This window comes from Oncorhynchus keta, chromosome 12 (assembly GCF_023373465.1).
Source record: "Oncorhynchus keta strain PuntledgeMale-10-30-2019 chromosome 12, Oket_V2, whole genome shotgun sequence".
NCBI classification, from domain to species: domain Eukaryota; kingdom Metazoa; phylum Chordata; class Actinopteri; order Salmoniformes; family Salmonidae; genus Oncorhynchus; species Oncorhynchus keta.
This window is the reverse complement of record NC_068432.1, coordinates 37,003,159-37,022,933: the sequence shown is the minus strand read 5'-3', so window position 1 is coordinate 37,022,933 and position 19,775 is coordinate 37,003,159. Positions and strand designations below refer to the sequence as shown.

Here is a 19,775-nt window from a genome sequence, read left to right as displayed (position 1 = left end):
TATTGTAGTCTTTATACTAGGACTTTATTGTAGTCTTTATATAAGGTGTCTCGTCCACCTTTATCTGCTGTCTGGAAGGTGTAGTTGGGGTCAATTCCATTTAATTTCAGTCAATCCATAAAGTAAATTCGTAAACTATTTTTCTGATAAAATGTCAGTCTACTTCCTGAATTGACTTGAATTGAAATGCAATTGACTCCAATGCTCCTGGAAGTTTGTGGTTGTGGTGGTCTCGTGACCTTTTTATCTCCTGCAGGAACCTGCATCAACAACACATCAGTCATGATGTTCAAGAAGGGAAGCTTTGAGATTGGAGGGACAATATACCCAGTTGCAATCAAGGTACTCTCTGCAGTCTTCAGTAAATTGTCCATTGTCTGAAATGCCTCTCTTGTGTTCTAACCCTGGCTCTGTCATCAATCAGCAGTTACTGTATGACGTTAAACATTGTTACATATTGACCTTCACTTCTTATGTGTTGACCTTGTCGGCAATTTTTTTATTTCATTTCCATGTAAAAGCCTTTTGATCAGTGGAGGCTGAGGGGAGAACAGCTCATAATATTGTCCGGAACGGAGCAAATGGAATGGCATCAAACACCAGGAAACCATTCCACTAATTCCGCTCCAGTCATTACCACGAGCCCGTTCTCCCCAATTAAGGTGCCACCAATCTCCTGTGCTTTTGATTAATATACGCTTGGATCTCCTTCCCTGTTAGTATGACCCACGCTTTGGAGATGCCTTCTGGAACAGTGCCAAGTACAACATGGTGAGCTACCTACTGAGAATGATGACCAGCTGGGCCATCGTGGTCAATGTATGGTACCTGCCCCCAATGACCAGACAGGTAGGTTGTCACAGTCTATATACGGTATTACTGCTACTCCCTCACATGACCAACTGGTCAGACCTTATGTTGTGTTTTATTCCCAAACCTTTATAGAGTGCACACTCCTCTTACCCCCAGGACCATAGACTCCTCTGTATATATATTTTTTTAATGATATCCTTCTTCATTACCGCTTTGAATAGGAAGGGGAAGATGCTACCAAGTTTGCCAACCGAGTGAAGTCTGCTATTGCACATCAGGGAGGGCTGTTGGACATGGCATGGTAAGGAAACCCTCAGCAAACGTTATTTTTCACTGCTTTATTCTCACTAAAGATCCTTTAAAACATGTCATTCTGTCATAAAAGAGTTCTGTGATCAAAAGAAAATGTGCTGGGAACCATACTGTTTTATAATAATGTGTTACTAGTTAGAAGCTTTACCTCCCTCACTAGCTTTAAGCACCAGCTGTCAGAGCAGCTCACAGATCACTGCACCTGTACATAGCTCATCTGTAAATAGCCCATCCAATCTACCTCATCCCCATACTATATTTATTTATTTATCTTGCTCCTTTGCACCCCAGTATCTCAACTTGCACATTCATCCTCTACACATCCTACCATTCCAGTGTTTAATTGCTATATTGTAATTACTTTGCCACCATGGCCTATTTCTTGCCTTACCTCTCTTAACCTACCTCATTTGCACATGCTGTATATAGATTTTCCTAATGTATTATTGATTGTATGTTTGTTTATTCCATGTGTAACTCTGTGTTGTTGTATGTGTCGAGCTGCTTTGCTTTATCTTGGCCAGGTCGCAGTTGTAAATGAGAACTTGTTCTCAACTGGCCTACCTGGTTAAATAAAGGTGAAATAAAAAATAAATGAACAAGTAGGCCGCAACTAAAGTCTGAATTGCAGTACACAGCACATGGAGGTAAACATATCTCGGGGTGCTTAAAAAGCAAAACAAACATCAATAAGAAAAATTGAATGACATGAGTATAGGTCTGGACTACAAAGTTCTGAGTAGGCTACTTCAATGTTCTGAGTAAGCTACTTCAATGTTCTGAGTAGCGTACTTCAAGTTCTGGGTAGGCTACTTCAAGTTCAAACCTCCAACAGATGGAATGACAGTCAATAGCACAAGGCTTGAACAGAGGGAGGTGCAGGTGGTTAACAGGGAGAGCTGAGCAGCCAAATCAGGTCGTCCGGGGGCAGGTACCTGAAGCTGGGTGTCTTGCCTTCCGCGTCTTCTCCGTGCTGTAGGACACTGCCGTTGTTTTTTTTTTTATCTTCCCATACTCAACTTTGAAGGAATGCTCTTGAGCAATGAATTCCTCACTGCCAACTCAGCACTGCATTGTAGTCTTGGATCAAGGAGACCGTAGAAACATTCCAATGTAGGCCGACCGAATTCAAGTCAAAATAGCTGATTTTGAAAAGCTGTTTTGCTGTTCATTCTCGGGCAGGAAACAAGTAAGATGTAATCCAGACTAAATCTATACTCGTTTGGCTATTCAAAAACAAAAATTGAAAAAACATACATTTATGAAATATTTACTAGATATACAGGAGCTCTCTGCCAAGGCTGCCAAAAGGGCGCCATGGCAACTGTAGAACGTCTGACTCTCTCTACAGGGATGGGAGCTTGAAGAGAGACAAGGTGAAAGAAGAATTTAAAGAGCATCAACAGAAGATGTACAGCAGTATGGTTGTGGGAAAGAAAGCTAGAAACTCACAAGAGCCTCACACAGAGAGCACCAATAGCTAATGACATTGGAATTAACATTGGACAATCTCTGACAGTGGGCGATAACTTCAAAGTATTTTACATACTACAATGCATACGGACTGAAGTAATTCCAAATCAATGGCCTTTGTTATTGAATACACAGATTCATTATAATTGTGTGGTATCAGACTCTGATACGCAACATATAGTTTATCCGTTTTTAATGCATGAAATGCCTTTTCTTTTTTTTATTGTTTTATAGAAACTGAAACATATCAAACTTAACTGCAAGTAGTACTAATCTGTATGATATTAAATGATCTCTGATAATGTTACAGTAATACTACGTTTTCAGATTGCACTAAACTTAACATTATTCAAGAATGTGTTTACGTTGACACAGAATTTGTACTGGTATTAGTATTCATTTGTTCAATTTTCTTTCTTATGTTACGTTATGCTCCTTACAATGCAACTCCTGACCCTAAATAGCCCCCTACAATATACACTGAGTGTACAAAACATTAAGGACATCTGCTCTTTCCATGACATAGACTGACCAGGTGAATCCAGGTGAAAACTATAATCCCTTATTGATGTCACTTGTTAAATCCACTTCAATCTGTCTAGATGAAGTGGAGAAGACCGGTTAAAGAAGCATTTTTCATTCTTGAGACATGGATTGTGTATGTGTGCCATTCAAAGGGTGAATGGGCAAGACAAGATATTGAAGTGCCTTTGAACAGGGTATGGTAGTAGGTGCCAGGCGCACCGGTTTGTGTCAAGAACTGTGACGCTGCAGTTTTTCAACAGTTTCCCGTGTGTATTAAGAATGGTCCACCACCAAAATGATATCCAGCCAACTTGACACATCTGTGGGAAGCATTGGAGTCAACATGGGCCAGCGTCCCTGTGGAACACTTTTGACATCCTGTAGAGTCCATGCCCCGACTAATTGAGGCTGCTCTAAGGGCAAAAGGGTTGGAGTGGGGGACACAACTCAATATTAGGAAGGTACTCATAATGTTTGTTCACTCAGTGTATACTGTTCACCCATGGTCATGTTTGAAGGTGCTTTGATCAAAGTCCAAAACAAAGACTGGGGGTTTATTGTTAATTATTTACATCATTTAAATGTTATGAAATCTACATTTTGGCCTGGTCCAGAAACAACCACTTGCCCTGCTCTAACCCTTAGCCACTTATGCAGATCTGAGAGGGTAGATGTATAGGTATAAAGAATATGGAAATGCCTATTTGACATTTACATGTTAGTCATTTAGCAGATGCTCTTATCCAGAGCGACTTACAGGAGCAGTTAAGGTTAAGTGCCTTGCTCAAGGGCACATCGACAGATTTTTCACATATTCGGCTCGGTTACTGGCCAAACGCTTTTAATCGCTGGGCTACCTGCTGCCTATAGAGGCTTATTAGAAGTTGTCTCTGGACCTATACTGAACAAAAATATAAACGCAACATGTAAAGTGTTTATACAACGTTTCATGAGCTGAAATAAAATATTCCAGAAATGTTCCATACACACATGAAGCTTATTTCTCTCAAATTTTGTGCACATATTTGTTTACATTCCCGTTAGTGAGCATTTCTGCTGACAGTTGTGGCATATCAAGAAGCTGATTAATCAGCATTATCATTATACAGGTGCACCTTGTGCTGGGGACAATAAAAGGCCACTCTAAAATGTGCTGTTTTGTCAACCAACACAATGCCACAGATGTATCAAGTTTTGAAGGAGCATGCAATTGGCACACCGACTGCAGGAATGTCCACCAGAGCTGTTGCCAGATAATGTAATGTTCATTTCTCTAACATAAGCCGTCTCTAACGTACTTTTAGAGAATTTGGCAGTACGTCCAACCGGCCTCAACCACAGACCACATATATGGAGTCTTGTGGGTAAGAGGTTTGCTGATGTCACATTGTGAACAGAGTGCCCCATGGTGGCTGTGGGGTTATGGTATGGGTAGGCATAAGCTACAGACAATGAACACAATTGCATTTTATCAATGACAATTTGAATGCGCAGTGATACCGTGACAAGATCCGAAGGCCCATTCCTGTGCCATTCATCTGCCACCATCACCTCATGTTTCAGCGTTGTAATGTACAGCCCCATGTCACAAGGATCTGTACACAATTCCTAGAAGCTGAAACCTTCCCAGGTCTTTCATTGCCTGCCTACTCACCAGACATGTCACCGATTGAGCATGTTTGTGATGCTCTGGATCGACGCGTACGACAGCGTGTTCCAGTTCCTGCCAATATCCAGCAACTTCGCACCGCTATTGAAGAGGAATGGGAAAACATTCCACGTGCCACAATCAACAGCCTGATCAACTCAATGCAAGGAGATGTGTCGCGCTGCACTGACTGGTTTTCTCTTCCACACCCCTACTTTTTTTAAAAGATATCTGTGACCAACAGATGCATATCTATATTTTCCAGTCATATGAAATCCATAGATTAGTGCCTAATGAATTTATTTAAATTGACTGATTTCATTATATGAATTGTAACTCAGTGAAATTGTTGAAATTGTTGCATGTTATATTTGTAATTTTGTTCAGTAGTTTTCTAATTCTGCTAGTACTGTCGTAAATGAAACACTAGGAGTCAGTGTTTGCAAACAAATAACAATCATGTCACCAACTTACTCGTCAACGATCAGAAGGATCCACTCACACAAAAAGATCTCACTACCTTGACTAAATATCAACACCTCATTTACAATCCAAAAGTTTCAATATAAGAAAGAAAGATATGCTATTAAGTTGAATAGTATGGAGTGTGGGGATAATGTTAGACGGTGGCTGATTAAAACCGTAGTTTACCATAAAGCTTTGGTTTTACTCATACAAAACACAAACAAACTATATTTGATTTAATTTATTTAAATGTATACAAATGTTATATAATGATGATCTAAATATTTACTAAATAAGCTGAGGTCTTGGTGTGTAAAAGTAATACATTCCTGTTCTGTTACTTTGTGAAAGGATGATGGGAATGATGGTTGACCGCGTGATAATATTACTTATTTTACTAATAGCCTGATACATATAACAATATGACACCTATCATTTTACCAGGTTCACTCTTTTGGGACAAGGTTTCTTGTCTGTGAGAACCTGTATGTGCCCTGAGAGTGACACGGTGGGTTAGGGAGGTGGGAAGAGAGAGAGTGAGGGGGTTAGATGATCCCAAATAAAAAAGTCTGTACAGATAAATGTGGGTAAGACATGTTTACTGTGCTGGTGCTTTAATAAAGAAAGCAGATACTGTGAAATAGCATGGAGTTATTCTTCCACACACAGCGAGCTGGAGCCAGCTTAAATTTCACAGCCTCTCCTCCGTCGCAGACCCACACCGAGACCATCTCCCAGCACGGCTCAAGCACCCGGCTATAATAACAATCCCACAACTTAAATTGCTTGAACAGAAATGTTTGTTCTCTTCTAACAGGATTGTGAATTATTAATCGGATCTAAAGCCGATTTTATAACCTGATTGTTGAGGTGGGACTCTTGGCAAGTGATGCTGCACCACACCATTTACTGTGATGAATGTGTGTGCACATCTTTATAGCCAATTTAATGTGATTCGGATAGATTTCGAAGGGACATCATATAGAAAGCATGGGAGTGACCCATGCAGGACCTATATGACTGCAGGCTCCATACAACTGCCCAGTATGTCTTAATATGTTGATTAGATTTTCTCCATTTCATTTTTACTTTGAAGTGATCTATACAAATGTAATGCAGGTACACTCAGTAAATATGAATACATTGTCAAATTGAATCATTTCCTCCAGAGAATATAGTTCATGGAGGACATCATTTTAAATCGAAGTTTGTCTGGAACTGAGCATCTTAACCAGTCAGGAGGTTAAATGACTCTAGCTCTGTCTAAGACCTGACATTAGTTAGAGCATAATGTCTTTAAAAACATTGTTCTGCCATCCCTTCTGTGTGCTTCGAGTGGAACTCCTACGCTAATGTAGGGCTATGTTATGTTGAAGAACAATGTGACTCACAGAGAGAAATCAATATAGAGGCATTTGTATTTGTATTTATTATGGATCTCCATTAGATCCTGCCAAGGCAGCAACCTACTCTTACTGGGTTCCGGCAAAATGAAGGCAGTTATACTGTACAATTTCAAAAACATTACAATACATTTATTACAGAATTCATAACACAGCGAGAGTAATATCTGGAAAGTCTATTCATTCTAGACCCATGATGCACCTCAATGAAATAGTCTTCTTCTTTTTTTTTATCTGCCCACAGCCCACCCTAATGTTATTGCATTAAATTCATCACAAACTCCCCCTTAGTGCATTTTGGGTTTAGTCAAAAGACAACCGTCGGGTACATGGATGGGCAGAGTATTCTGATGAGCTGGAGTGTGTGTCCTTCCTCCAGCAGTCATCCGTCACTTAAATCCCACTTCTTCAGACTGTGTTTCTGACTGAGAGAGATCAGTAATTATTCATCAAGACAATTTATTGTTTGCTTATTGTGTGATTTGACTTAATTCTTCATAAGAAAGAATAAGTAAATTACAATATATTCAATACCTGCTTTATTCCATCACATACTTAATCAGACTGATAGTTATCAAATATGATATGTTTTGGGGAAAAGTCATTGTTTTTATTATTTTTGTTGCACGGCGCCAGTGAAAACCTGACTATATTTAAAAAAATAGATTCCTGCTACAATTGGAATGAAGGATGTCTGTCTGTCTGGCTGATAAATAATACAATGTGACAATCCTTCAGTGTTGTGGACAGTGTGTCTGCTGTTCCTAGGCATGGCCCGGACTGGACCCTAGCTCCAGTCACAGGGTGAGTGTGATGCTGTGACATGTCACATTATAGCCAGGACCAAATCAGGCTGAACACAGGTCAAAGCAAGCCTGTCACACACAGACAGACAGTATTTCCAGGGTTTTTGGTTCTTAACAAACAGCACAAAACATAAAGTGTGAAAAAAAACATCATCAACAAAGTTGTGCAAAGTTTCAAGGATTTCCATCTCCAGTTGTTTTTAGTGTGTGATGTGTGTGTTCATTCCCTCTATACAGTGACTTGGTGGCCAGGAGGGGGAATATATGATTTGCCTACACTAATGAAACAGGCTATAATTGGTCCACATTGATCTATTTGATTGAGCTGCAATTGAGTCTGAAGTTGTTCAAGTGGGAAGCTGATTGATTTGTGGTTAAATTCAAGATAATTTAGTTTGGAAATAATTATGTTCTTATCTAGTTATCTTCAGATGCTGAAAGGAATCTTTTTGACTAGATTGTATGGTTGACTTGAAGGAATGTTCTCTCCTTTTCCCTCCACTATTTGCAAATCTATTGGTGAAAATGGCATAAAGGAATATTATTTTGCATAAGATAACCTGTACAGTATAGTAATTTAGCAGATGCTCTTATTGGGAGTGCATACATTTTCATACTGGTCCCCTGTGGGAATCGAGCCCACATCCCTGGCATTGCAAGAGTCATGCTCTACCAGCTGAGCCACACAGGACCACAATGTAGCCATATTATATGAGGAAAAGGTGTAGCCTTATGACAATATCATAACCATGAATATAACATTTTAATACATCTAACAGTGAAGCAAAGTTTTGTTGTGCCCAGTAATTTTCATCACAATCCTTAAACACAGTTTAGAGAGTCCACAGATGTTCTTTTCCTCATTTTGACAAAAAATAAATAAATGCATTGTGTTGGGGGGGAAACAGAAAATGGTGAGGTACATGACAAATGTCCTTTGGTGAGGTACATGAAGGTGTGTAATTGCAGACTACACTTTGCCCTCAGCCCTGTGCCTCAAAAGGTATTTATTCTATTATTGACAGAGTTGGAGCTGGGCTGGCAGTGGCTCCCTGCGTCCACCCCCCTCCTTCTGATTGCTTTTGTTTCCAGGTCACCTCCTATCTATTGCAGCAACTTTTCCAATTTCTTAGGACTTGTTATAGGAGGATAAAAGACATGGCCAGTGGTTGCTGAAGGCAGACTGAGACCGCTCTCTGGAAATGTACATAAACCTATAACGAAACAATACCAAAAAGAACAGATTCAACACTCCTCACTTTCATGCTCACTGAGCAATGGAGATGATCTAATCTAAGAATGGGATTCAATGAAACTCACTGTGGTGCAAGTTTATCAAATAAATAATGTAATACAAAATGTTGTCCATTAATATACAATTATCTTTAGCCTTGATGATTAATTGCATTAAACTTTTGAAAGTGTGTTTTGTACAAATCAAGGGAGGGGGGAAATGATGGATGAAGAAAGCAACAGAACTAAATTGAAAGTGTACTCATCCATTCTCTCTTTCACAACTAATGATAAATTGAGCATGTCACATTGAACAATACATGTTCAGGTTTAAACATCGTCTCCTCCATAGAGCAGTAATGTGGACTGACGGCAAGGCAAGCAGGTAGCTCACTCTGACGGAACTCTTCACACTTCTCAGATGACTTTTCCATTGCAGGCAGGGTGTAGAGTAAGAGAAACGCTACTTTGCTTTAATTTGCAGGGAATAATTGAGTGCCTTTGATGAACGACATATCCTTTGTGTACCTACAAGAGTCATGGCCTGTGGGAGACCAATATTCAGAAGTAGATTTAGACCTGATTCAGGATCTGATCCTAAACTACATTTAATTAATCAACATGAACAATACGTATTCATATACAGGTAACTGCCAAAATGACAGAAACACTTGAGTAAATGAGGGAAACAAAGTATATTGAAAGCAGATGCTTCCACACCGGTGTGGTTCCTGAGTTAATTACATCACATCATGCTTATCATTTATAAAACTGCTGGGCAGAATTAGTTTGTCTACCATGGCTAGGATGACAATGCCCCCATCCACAGGGCATGAATTGTCACTGAATGGTTTGATGAGCATGAAAACGATGTCAACCATACGCCATGGCGGTCTCAGTCATCAGATCTCAAACCAATTGAGCAGATGGGAGATTCTGGAGCAGCAAGTGAGACAGCGTTTTCCAACACCGTCAACAAAACTCCAAATTCTGGAATGGTGTCACATTCCCCCAATAGAGTTACAGACACCTGTAGAATCTATGCCAAGGTCCATTGAAGTGTTATGGCTTGTGGTGGCCCAACACCCTATTAAAGACATGCTCTGGAACTTTGGCGACTCCTCAGTATTTTTTAAACATCACGCTTTGGCCTGGATGTGTCAATGTGTAGTTCATACATGCACAATCTATGAGCAGAATTACTGTCTTACCTCAATTAGTGACGAAGTCCCTAGTTTGAAAGTAATTGTTTTTCTGGAAGCTGTGCTGCGCCATTTTCCGCAAATTTTCTCCAATGCGAGCCAGCCCCCTAGGAATTTGAGTTCAACCAATGAGCTTCAGCCCCTTGCAATTTGAGTGACAGCTAGCAAGATGCAAATCATGCACACACAGAGTGAGAGAGAGAGGGCAATGACGTGGTGCACATCTCCTCACATATGTGAAGTTGTACAAATTTACGGGGACCACTTTTGGCTCGTGAGCTCTTTCAGAACTACTGGCTAAAAAGTATGCAAAGGTACTGTAGAATCTCTTTAAGACACTTTATGTCGGTGTTTACTTTATTAAGGTAGTTACCTGTATCTCTAATGTAAACAAGTAGCATATACTGTGTACTTATTCACTTGATTTATGCAATTCCCGTTTCCTGTGGAGATTTTGTATTTGTGCGTGTAACCTTCTCTTGCGCAGCCTTTTCACAGAAGTCTTAACCTTTCACGTTGTCTTCCCAGAAAAGTTTAAACAAGTCAAAAGAACTGGGTGCTGCCATATTGTTTGCTTTGTTAAAAAACGAACTAATTGACACACAGCCAAAGTTACAGATGATCAAATTCCTATTAAGATTGCATCTGGCTTGGCTCCAGGCGACAGCCTATATTGTAAATAATATTGCCATCTGTGAGATGGCGACAGCTGGGAAATTAAGAAGACACGACGAGGATGGAATTAATAGGGAGAAAATAAGGATCGTTTCTTGGGATCTCTATAAACATGCAGTAATGCAACTTAAATTACACTACTCTTAGTTATTCATTTTCAAATAAACACAATTTAATAACCATTGCTAACCATACACATTGCTGCATAGTATGGATATCTCTGCTACAGATAACAAATGAACAAAAGCTATGTCAAGGCTTAGTCCCCAAAAATGAAAATGTTAATCCTTCCATCCCAGCAATTGAGTGAATAACATTTCCCCCTGCTTTAAACAATTATTATAGTCACAGTAAATAAATATTTTATTGAGCATATGCAGTAGTAAAAACAGGAATGGACCGACATACCGGACCATTTTTGTCTTTGAGGACCATATTTTCCGTGACGCCTCCATTGTTTGCACGATAATTATCATTTTGGGGGGGGGGAAGCAATTAGACAGGCCCATTGGGCAAAAAATGGACCAGCCCATCCAGTGACGTGAAGCAGTTTCGTGGGGCCCCGCACAAGGATCGAGCAAGCAGCCAGCTCGTGCTAGGGTGTGTACTATGCCAGTGAGCCCATCTGCCATTTATGGCCAGTCCGCCCCTGAGTAAAAGTCCAGACTAACATTTCCCATCATTCCTACAGAATGTGACCTAACATACTGTATGTAGCCTTTCCTGATCATAAGGAATCTCTCATAATAGATCTCTTAGGCATTTGGGGGATTCAGCTCCATTTTCTCTCCAGCAGCGCCATAATCCACAACTCCACTGCTGTAATTTCATTCTCTAAAGCAGCTCTGCAAATATCAGTTAATCGGAGCACTTTGCAACTTCTAAGCAAAATGTATACTTTTTAATTTATCTGCCTGGGATGTCTCGAGGCCCCAGGACAATGTTGATGGATGATATTTTAATGCTGATGAATGTTATTTGTACTGAACATGGGAAACTATAAATGTTACTTCATTGTCAATGATCGTGCCCTATGCATAAAAGTGTGGCGGGTGTGCGTTGCTCATGAATAATTGCCTTTAGCAGCAGATGTTACTTTGCAGAAACCAATTCCTCGGATAAGATTTGCAAAGATTAATTGTCTACAGCTGTTTCATGGCCCGGTGCAATCTTAATACATTTATGATAAGTTTAAAAGCTCACTAGAGGCAATGGAGGCTCCCATGTGAGACTGCAGAGAGAAACGGCTGCTTTATTCCTGCATCTGGATTCATATCCTCTGTCATATTCATCATTAGCCTTTATGCAAGCCGATCCAAGGCGCTGTGGATCATTATTGTGCAAGGTGCAACAGTGTCCTCCCCCTTCCCCCTCTTTTTTTATTTCTTTATCCTTCCTCTCTTTCTCACTCATCATCCCATCATATTTCTTTTTTTTGTGAGCAAATTATTCAAATTTGTGCAAATGAGTTGTTTCCATTTTTCTCCTCTCCGAGTGGAAATTGAAAGTGACCTGGAGTGACCCACATCTATTACTGGTTCTAAATTGCAGGGGATGTGCCGTCCGTATCACTCTAATGGCACAGGGCCGCGCCAGAGATTCGTTAACGACTGAGATATGACCCTGCCCATGAATAGCACCTGCAGTAGTTAGGAACAATCAGAGTGTTATGGCCCATACTCCAGGCTTTATAAAACACTGTTTGAATATTCCACAGAGAACCCCGGCAATCATGTTCACTATGCCAATCGTGTGTCAGGGGTCGCACTCAACAGGACAGTCATTTAAAGAGGAGAGTTTTAAAGAATCATTTCATGTTTAAAAGTTCTTGACATAAGCAACAGGAACACAGATTGTCTGTGGATTTCATTTGCTCTGTGTTTAACCCTGTGCAGCTAGTCCCTCTAAGTCATTGTGTGCTTTTCATTCCACATTAGCTCATATAATAGCATAGCAGGGTTTTCTCTCCCAGATGACACAGCTGCCGATAGATTGTCTGCATCCATTATTTATATGTGAATCCTCAAAACACTGTGACCTGTGAGTTACATTACTCTCCTGTACTGTGACCTGTGTGTCACATTACTCTCCTGCACTATGCCACTATCTACATGTTTATTTATGCTACAGATATAATTTTAGTCTCTTGATTTCCTCAAAAATATATAACCTCACCTGTACTATACCATATCTCACCTATAGTGTTATTGTATAATGTGCACATTTTGTCACTGTCTGTAGATAATGTATCACAGTCGTGGTTCAGTTAAATCTAGGGCCTATTGTTGATGACCATTTTCAAATAAGAAATGTTTTTACAGGTGTACAACAGATTGAAATGTAATTGAGGCCTATGTCTAAAGCCCTTTTACCTAACCAAAGAGCCAGTGTGATTCCAACCTATCAACCCAATGCTGATATTTCAAGTGAGGACATTGTAATGACCCGGTTGTTGTCCATGCGAGAGTAATCAGTGTGTGTAACCTGTAGCGTCTGTCTGTCTGATGATCTTTGTCAATGCCCTCACCTTCCCCTATAGCACATTTAAGTACAATAAAAGCCAGCTTAATATTAATTGACAGGTAAGCCATGAATAACGCTGGCTAACCTTGAGTGTTGCTTCATTTCCACACCAGCTCCTACATCAAACATGACTTAATATACTGCAATAAAACTAAACCTTCAATTCATACATTTGCATGATTTATATGTAGGATATTACATTAATTTAGCGTAATAAATATTCAACAACATGAAAACGATGTAGCTGCATAATGTTAATTTATTCTAATATGATGATGGCCATGGGACTTAATTAGTCATTAGCAGTGGTGGAAAGTAAAGTCATACTTGTCATACTTGAGTCAAAGTAAAGATACCTTAATAGAAAATGACTCAAGTAAAAGGGAGTCACCCAGTAAAATACTACTTAAGTAAAAGTCTAAAAGTATCTGTTCTTAAATATACTTAAGTATCAAAAGTAAAAGTATCATCACTTAAAATTAATATTAAGCAAAGCAGACGGCACAATTTTCTTGTTTTTAAAATGTCTCGATAGCCAGGCGCACACTACAACACTCAGACATAATTTACAAATGAAGCATTTGTGTTTAGTGAGTCCACCAGATCAGAGGCTATAGGGATGACCAGGGCTGTTCTCTTGATTAGTATGTGAATGGACCATTTTCCTGTCCTGCTAAGCATTCAAAATGTAACAAGTACATTTGGGTGTCAGGGAAAATGTATGGAGTAAAAAGTACATTATTTTCTTTAAAAATGTAGAGAAGTTAAAAGTTGTCAAAAATGGAAATAGTAAAGTACAGATACCTCAAAAAACAACATACAGTAAGTAATACTTTAAAGTATATTTTTACTTAAGTATTTTACACCACTGGGAATTGGTTCCTCTTTCTCCGCTTTCTGTTCATTATCTAAAATAATTAACTCAATGCATTTAATATTTGCCTCTACCTTTTATTATGTTTGCAAGTAAGTAGAACCTGGTGTATGTGCTGAGGATGGATGAAGGTGCTTTACAGTAACTGATGTGTAACATCACGGTAGATGGCATCATCACCATAATGTGTGCACAACAAAGGGTGTGCTGACATGGCCATACTCGTATTCATAAATTGAAAAAACTGAAGTGGTTGCAGGCACCCTAGTGGTTAGAGCGTTGGACTTGTAACTGAAAGGTTGCTAGATCAAATCCCAGAACTGACCAGGTAAAAATCTGTTGTTCTGCCCCTGAACAAGGCAGTTAAGCCACTGTTCCTAGGCCATCATTGAAAATAAGAATTTGTTCTTAACTGACTTGCCTAGGAAAATAAAGTTAAAATAAATAAATATGTCGAAATAGATGTTAGCTAAATTCCTCCCTACACATTCTCACTGTAAAAAAAATAACAACTGCAGATTAGGAGCAGCGTGCAGAGGGATGTGTGTGTGTCCTGAATCTGTAGTGGGCAACCAAGTTTGCTGCCACTCAGTCAGAATGCTCATCAGCATTTCGTAATTTTTCCATACCCTTGCCCCGCTTGTTATGAATTATACACATTGATAGCAAATGTCCTCGCCATGTGATTTATCATAATAGCAGGCAGCAGCAATCTAAATGATCAGACCGAAAACATGCGAGGAAAACTGATCGGGTGAAATTATTAAACGAGTGGACGGAGAGATACAGATTCACTCTATCCATTGAGAACAGCAGGATCAAAGTACAGCCCACCAGCCATTCAAACTACCCATTTGATTTATTTAGACCACGTAGAACCTCACACATGACTGACATGTGAAAGATGCGTGCTGGCACCTGAAAAAGAATACAAAAATACTTGGATTATAATCAGGGACATGGGGAATACTAACCCTTTGGTAATCTACCAGTAATGCCTTGAATGGTTTGACCAGGGACATGGAGAATACTAACCCTTTGGTAATCTACCAGTAATTCCTTGGATGGTTTGACCAGGGACCTGGAGAATACTAACCCTTTGGTAATCTACCAGTAATGCCTTGGATGGTTTGACCAGGGACCTGAAGAATACTAACCCTTTGGTCCTCTACCAGTAATGCCTTGGATGGTTTGACCAGGGACATGGAGAATACTAACCCTTTGGTCCTCTACCAGTAATGCCTTGGATGGTTTGGCCAGGGACCTGGAGAATACTAACCCTTTGGTCCTCTACCAGTAATGCCTTGGATGGTTTGGCCAGGGACCTGTAGAATACTAACCCTTTGGTCCTCTACCAGTAATGCCTTGGATGGTTTGGCCAGGGACCTGTAGAATACTAACCCTTTGGTCCTCTACCAGTAATGCCTTGGATGGTTTGGCCAGGGACCTGTAGAATACTAACCCTTTGGTCCTCTACCAGTAATGCCTTGGATGGTTTGGCCAGGGACATGGAGAATACTAACCCTTTGGTCCTCTACCTACAGTATATGAATAGCAGTGTGCGAAGCCAGAGTAGATCTGGACATGAATGCGTATCCTCTTCCTCTCCCTGGAACAGTTAACATCATCATTCCCCTGTGCCTCCCTTCCTCCCCCGCCTGCTCACCTTCCCGGCGTATAAGAGGAATTGGATGCCTCCTTAACAAATGCCTCATTCTTTGCAGATTATTTACTTTTAATGGGTGCGAGGATGAGAAAAGCACTTAATATGTGCTCACACGAGGCGTGATGTATGGGGTCACCGTAGCGCTGGTGGCATCACCCCCACTTTGCTCTTTTCATATAAATCTATCAGAGGAGAGGGGTTGAGTGGAAGGTAAACTGTATACTACAGGGACCTGAGAAAGCTGTGTTCTCTCAGGACAGAGAGGATAGTCAACACCACAGAGGAATAATACATTGTTTCTTTTGTCCCCCTTTTGGGTGCGACCAAGCATGTGTTTCGTCAGTAGTGGTAACTTTTTTAGTATGTCACATTCTTGAAAAGGGATTTTTGTGAGAACCAAAAATTATCTAAAAGGGGCCATTTATTTGCAATTGGCTAATAATATTCACGTTAAATAGCTGAATATTATCAACAAGACATCATAGAGGCATTAATAGTATCTTATTAATGACTAGGTTCACCTAACCCTTTATAACTACTTGCCCCACTGCTTCCATTCATTCATCTCTGAACTCTTAACGATCAAAAGTATTAATTCCCACAGTATTCTATTATTAATATCCTGAACAGAGATAAAAGTAATATTAACATAAAGACATGGTCATTACTTTATCCCTGTCACCATTTGTCTTATTTAAATATCAAAAGATAACAGTTTATAACAATAAAAAAAAGACATTCAATTTATTACATTTTTTGTGCCAAATAATCAAAATAATGTTTTGCAGAGCGCTAATCAAAACTTGTAACGTTCTATTATAAATCTTTTGAAAGATATGGATCATTTATACCATGTATGTTTTGAATGAATCTCATTTCTCTTTAGCCCTATCTGAGTGGGCAGAGAAAGCCTCCTTAAAACAATCACATTTTATCCAATATGAATATCTACAGCAATAAAACATGTTTTTGCATGAAATCAACTATTTAATTTTTCATTTTACATTTACATTTTTAATCTGACACTTAATTTAGTCATATTTTACAACAAATTACATTTGTTGGAGCTTCTGATACATAAAGGTCAAATATTATAATGTCTTTGAGGTCCCACAGGTAGCTACGTCAAATCAGAAAATAATACAAGTTATTTTATCTTTCTGTTTTAGTTCAGATTCAATTGTGAAAATACTCTTGTTTCCTTAGCTGTGTTTGTGTGGAAAGACAACTAGTAAAAATCCAATTTCTTCAAGACAATGCCATCTGAGAGGGAAAAGCTACCAGTAACACACTCACTCTCCGACTTTGATCAGAGCCTTGGCAAAGATGTAAATCTTGTTCTGCTGTATTCTTCAGCTTTAATGTCTAACACACACACAGACTCTCTGTATTGTATGTGCTTTGCGGTTTCCTTATAAATTCTTCTCTAAACATTTTTGACAATGTATTTTGCTACACTCTGCACTAATCTTGACTGGCTTTATTATAAATTGCAGGGTTGAGGTCAATTGACATAATCATTTAATTAGGAACATCTGCGTAAAGAGTTAACTGTTGATTGCTGATTTTGGAATATTAATGTTTTTCCTTTTTATTCTCAAAATCTCCATTTTGAGTGTGAAATTGAAAAGGCATACAGACAGACTCCAGACAGTGTACTGTACACTTTATGAGAAGTGTACTGTACTCTCACAGAGGGGACCTCAACTGGATTGAGAGGCATTTTGGCTGGCTGGTTGGCTGACTGATTCTCTAGCTGGCTGACTCGTTGTCTGTATGGCTGGCTGGTTTACTGGCTGACTGGTTGGTTGTCTGGCTGACTGGTTGGTTGTCTGGCTGACTGCCGGGTTTTCTGGCTGGATGACTGGCTGGCTGGCGGGTTGTCTGGCTGGATGACTGGCTGTCTGGCCGGCGGGTTGTCTGGCTGACTGGTGGGTTGTCTGGCTAGTTGTCTGGTTTTTGTTGTGTGTAGAGTGAGCTGAACAGTGTTTCATCAGCAGGGGGACTATGGGGTACTGGGGGGCTGCTACACTTGCTGATGGGGAGAGTGAGGATGAAACACTAGATAAGGGATGGGCATCTTTCAAAAAATCTGAACTCAATGTGAGGGGCCTCAGTGGCTCAGTCTGCGTACCCACACCCATGCCCACACATGCAGTCAGTTTGCTTCAGTTCTACGTATTTTGCCATGTTTAGAGAAGGTTTTGCAATTTCATAACACATTTCATGCAATTCTACTCATTTTGCCATGGAGCATAGAGAAAATGTTGTAGTTTTAAAGCAAGTTTGCTTCAATTCTACATATTTTGGAATGGGGAACAGAGAAGATTTTTAAATTTTATAACTCAATTCATGCAAATTCTACTAATATCGCCATTGGGTGGTGAGATAAATGTGCAATTTTACAGCTAATTTCCTGTAATTCTACAAATGTTGCCATAAGGTGCAGAGAAATATGTGCAGGTTTTAATATTATATCTGAGTGAGAGTAACTAACAAAATCAATGTGGGCCCCCCGGTCGGAAATTCAACCATGATTACTACAAATTTACCTATCAAACATTTTTTTACTGACATGGGCGAGTCACTGATGTAACAAGAGAAACTGCTGATGCACAAACAAATTTCAAAATTGCACCTTGTGTATTCTACTATTCTAACTGTCAACAATAAGTTGAAACCCTGAGTTCCAAAAATGATACACTTTATTTTCTTCCGATTTTTTTGATTTGTCCGCTGTCCGCCAGTTGCCCATCCCTGCACAAGATCATGCGCCGAGCCATGCACTCAGAAAATGAGAATAGAGGCCTCAGCCAACACCACCTTCCTATCATCCTTTTATAACCTGTAGTATTGTAGCAGGAGATTTCTGTCACACCCAGTCAGATTGATGGGCTTGCCAATGAAACATTACAAGTGCAGAGTAGACTGACCAAACATCTAAACATATTTTTTTTGTAAACGGGGTTACTCTCTGGATCCCAGGAGGAGAGCAGATAGTCTTTAGTTAAGATGATCCCATTTCCAACAGCAATTTATAGTCTATTGACTGGAGACAGTGTCTTTTCAGATGTACGGAAATTGTCTTACATTGCAGATGAGATGCTTTGCTTGACACCGGATTCTCGGGCCACGGCAGGAGCAAATACTGCATCACATTAGATGTCCGGGAGAGGGAGAGATGATATCACAGTGAGATTCTGGTCTGGACAGACACAGGCTCATATCCGCCCATCTCCAAAACACAATTTGCACCCACCCTCCCTTGCACACACGCGCGCGCGTGCACACACACATAAACACGACATACCACTTGAAGCCAGACAATCCCACTGATTGGTAGGAGAAACAATGCCTTTTGTGACACCTATCATATTGTTAAGGGCCGCTGAGACTTTATGCTCAAGTGGCGTTTCTCATTACCTCTCAGGCAGAGCTGTTTTGACAGGGGGATCCTTGACTGCCACTCAAGTCTATCAATGTCAGGAAAGGGCTTAGCGGCATACCCATATATTTGGATTAAATAGTCAGAGTCATTACGCCGAATGTTATTGACCTTTTAAGATACAACTTTAATAGCTTTTATTTCCCCTCTCTGTCTGTTTGCTTCTGAAACATGAGAGGCTACAGTGCTTATGAAGTCCCTCTCAGGGTTTTGTTGGAATTGGACTCAAATGCTGTAGATCCCCTCTTCCTTGTGGGTCATTCCAAGGGCTTTGTTGCTGAAAAAGGAGAAATTAAACTGCACCACAATGGGAAAGAGGAACAGGCGATCAGGATTACACGACAGGCTACTCATTTTCCAGTAGTTAGCAAAGCTAGACAAAGCCTGGCTAGGACCACATCAATGGGATTTCAATATTGTGCAGTTGAGCCATCTATACAATAAATATTCAAATGGGAAAGTTGTCAACCTCTTTCATCAGGAAAAATAGGATTTTAATTCGGTACTATGCTACACCATGAATTCATTGGATTCAAATGAACTTGTTGCACTGTGGTTTGTTTTACATTCCTAAAAGGGTGTGTGTGCGTGTGTGCATTTGTTTGCGTATGAGAGAGAATGGGTTCTGTGAGGTTAATATCCTGCCCTGTCAGAACTTACATTTTTCATTTCAGGTGTGTTTATCTTAAGTGGATGGTTCTGGAGGATGACT

General features: G+C 39.9%; 1 protein-coding gene across 9 annotated transcripts in view; it reads left to right on the top strand.

The window, feature by feature from the left end:
* Window positions 1–19,775, top strand: part of LOC118375608 (glycerol-3-phosphate acyltransferase 3-like) — a 38,530-nt gene that overhangs the window by 5,110 nt on the left and 13,645 nt on the right. For 7 of the 9 annotated variants that reach the window (XM_052458162.1, XM_035762186.2, XM_035762185.2 and 4 more), the window contains 4 exons: window positions 257–342; window positions 721–849; window positions 1,035–1,114; window positions 2,477–4,108. In XM_052458162.1, coding sequence (XP_052314122.1) covers window positions 257–342; window positions 721–849; window positions 1,035–1,114; window positions 2,477–2,609 — 428 coding nt within the window. In that variant the 3' untranslated portion in view covers window positions 2,610–4,108. Of the gene's footprint in view, window positions 1–256; window positions 343–720; window positions 850–1,034; window positions 1,115–2,476; window positions 4,109–12,106; window positions 13,131–19,775 lie in introns of those variants that run through there. The other 2 variants (XM_035762188.2, XM_035762192.2) reach the window with 2 other exon arrangements.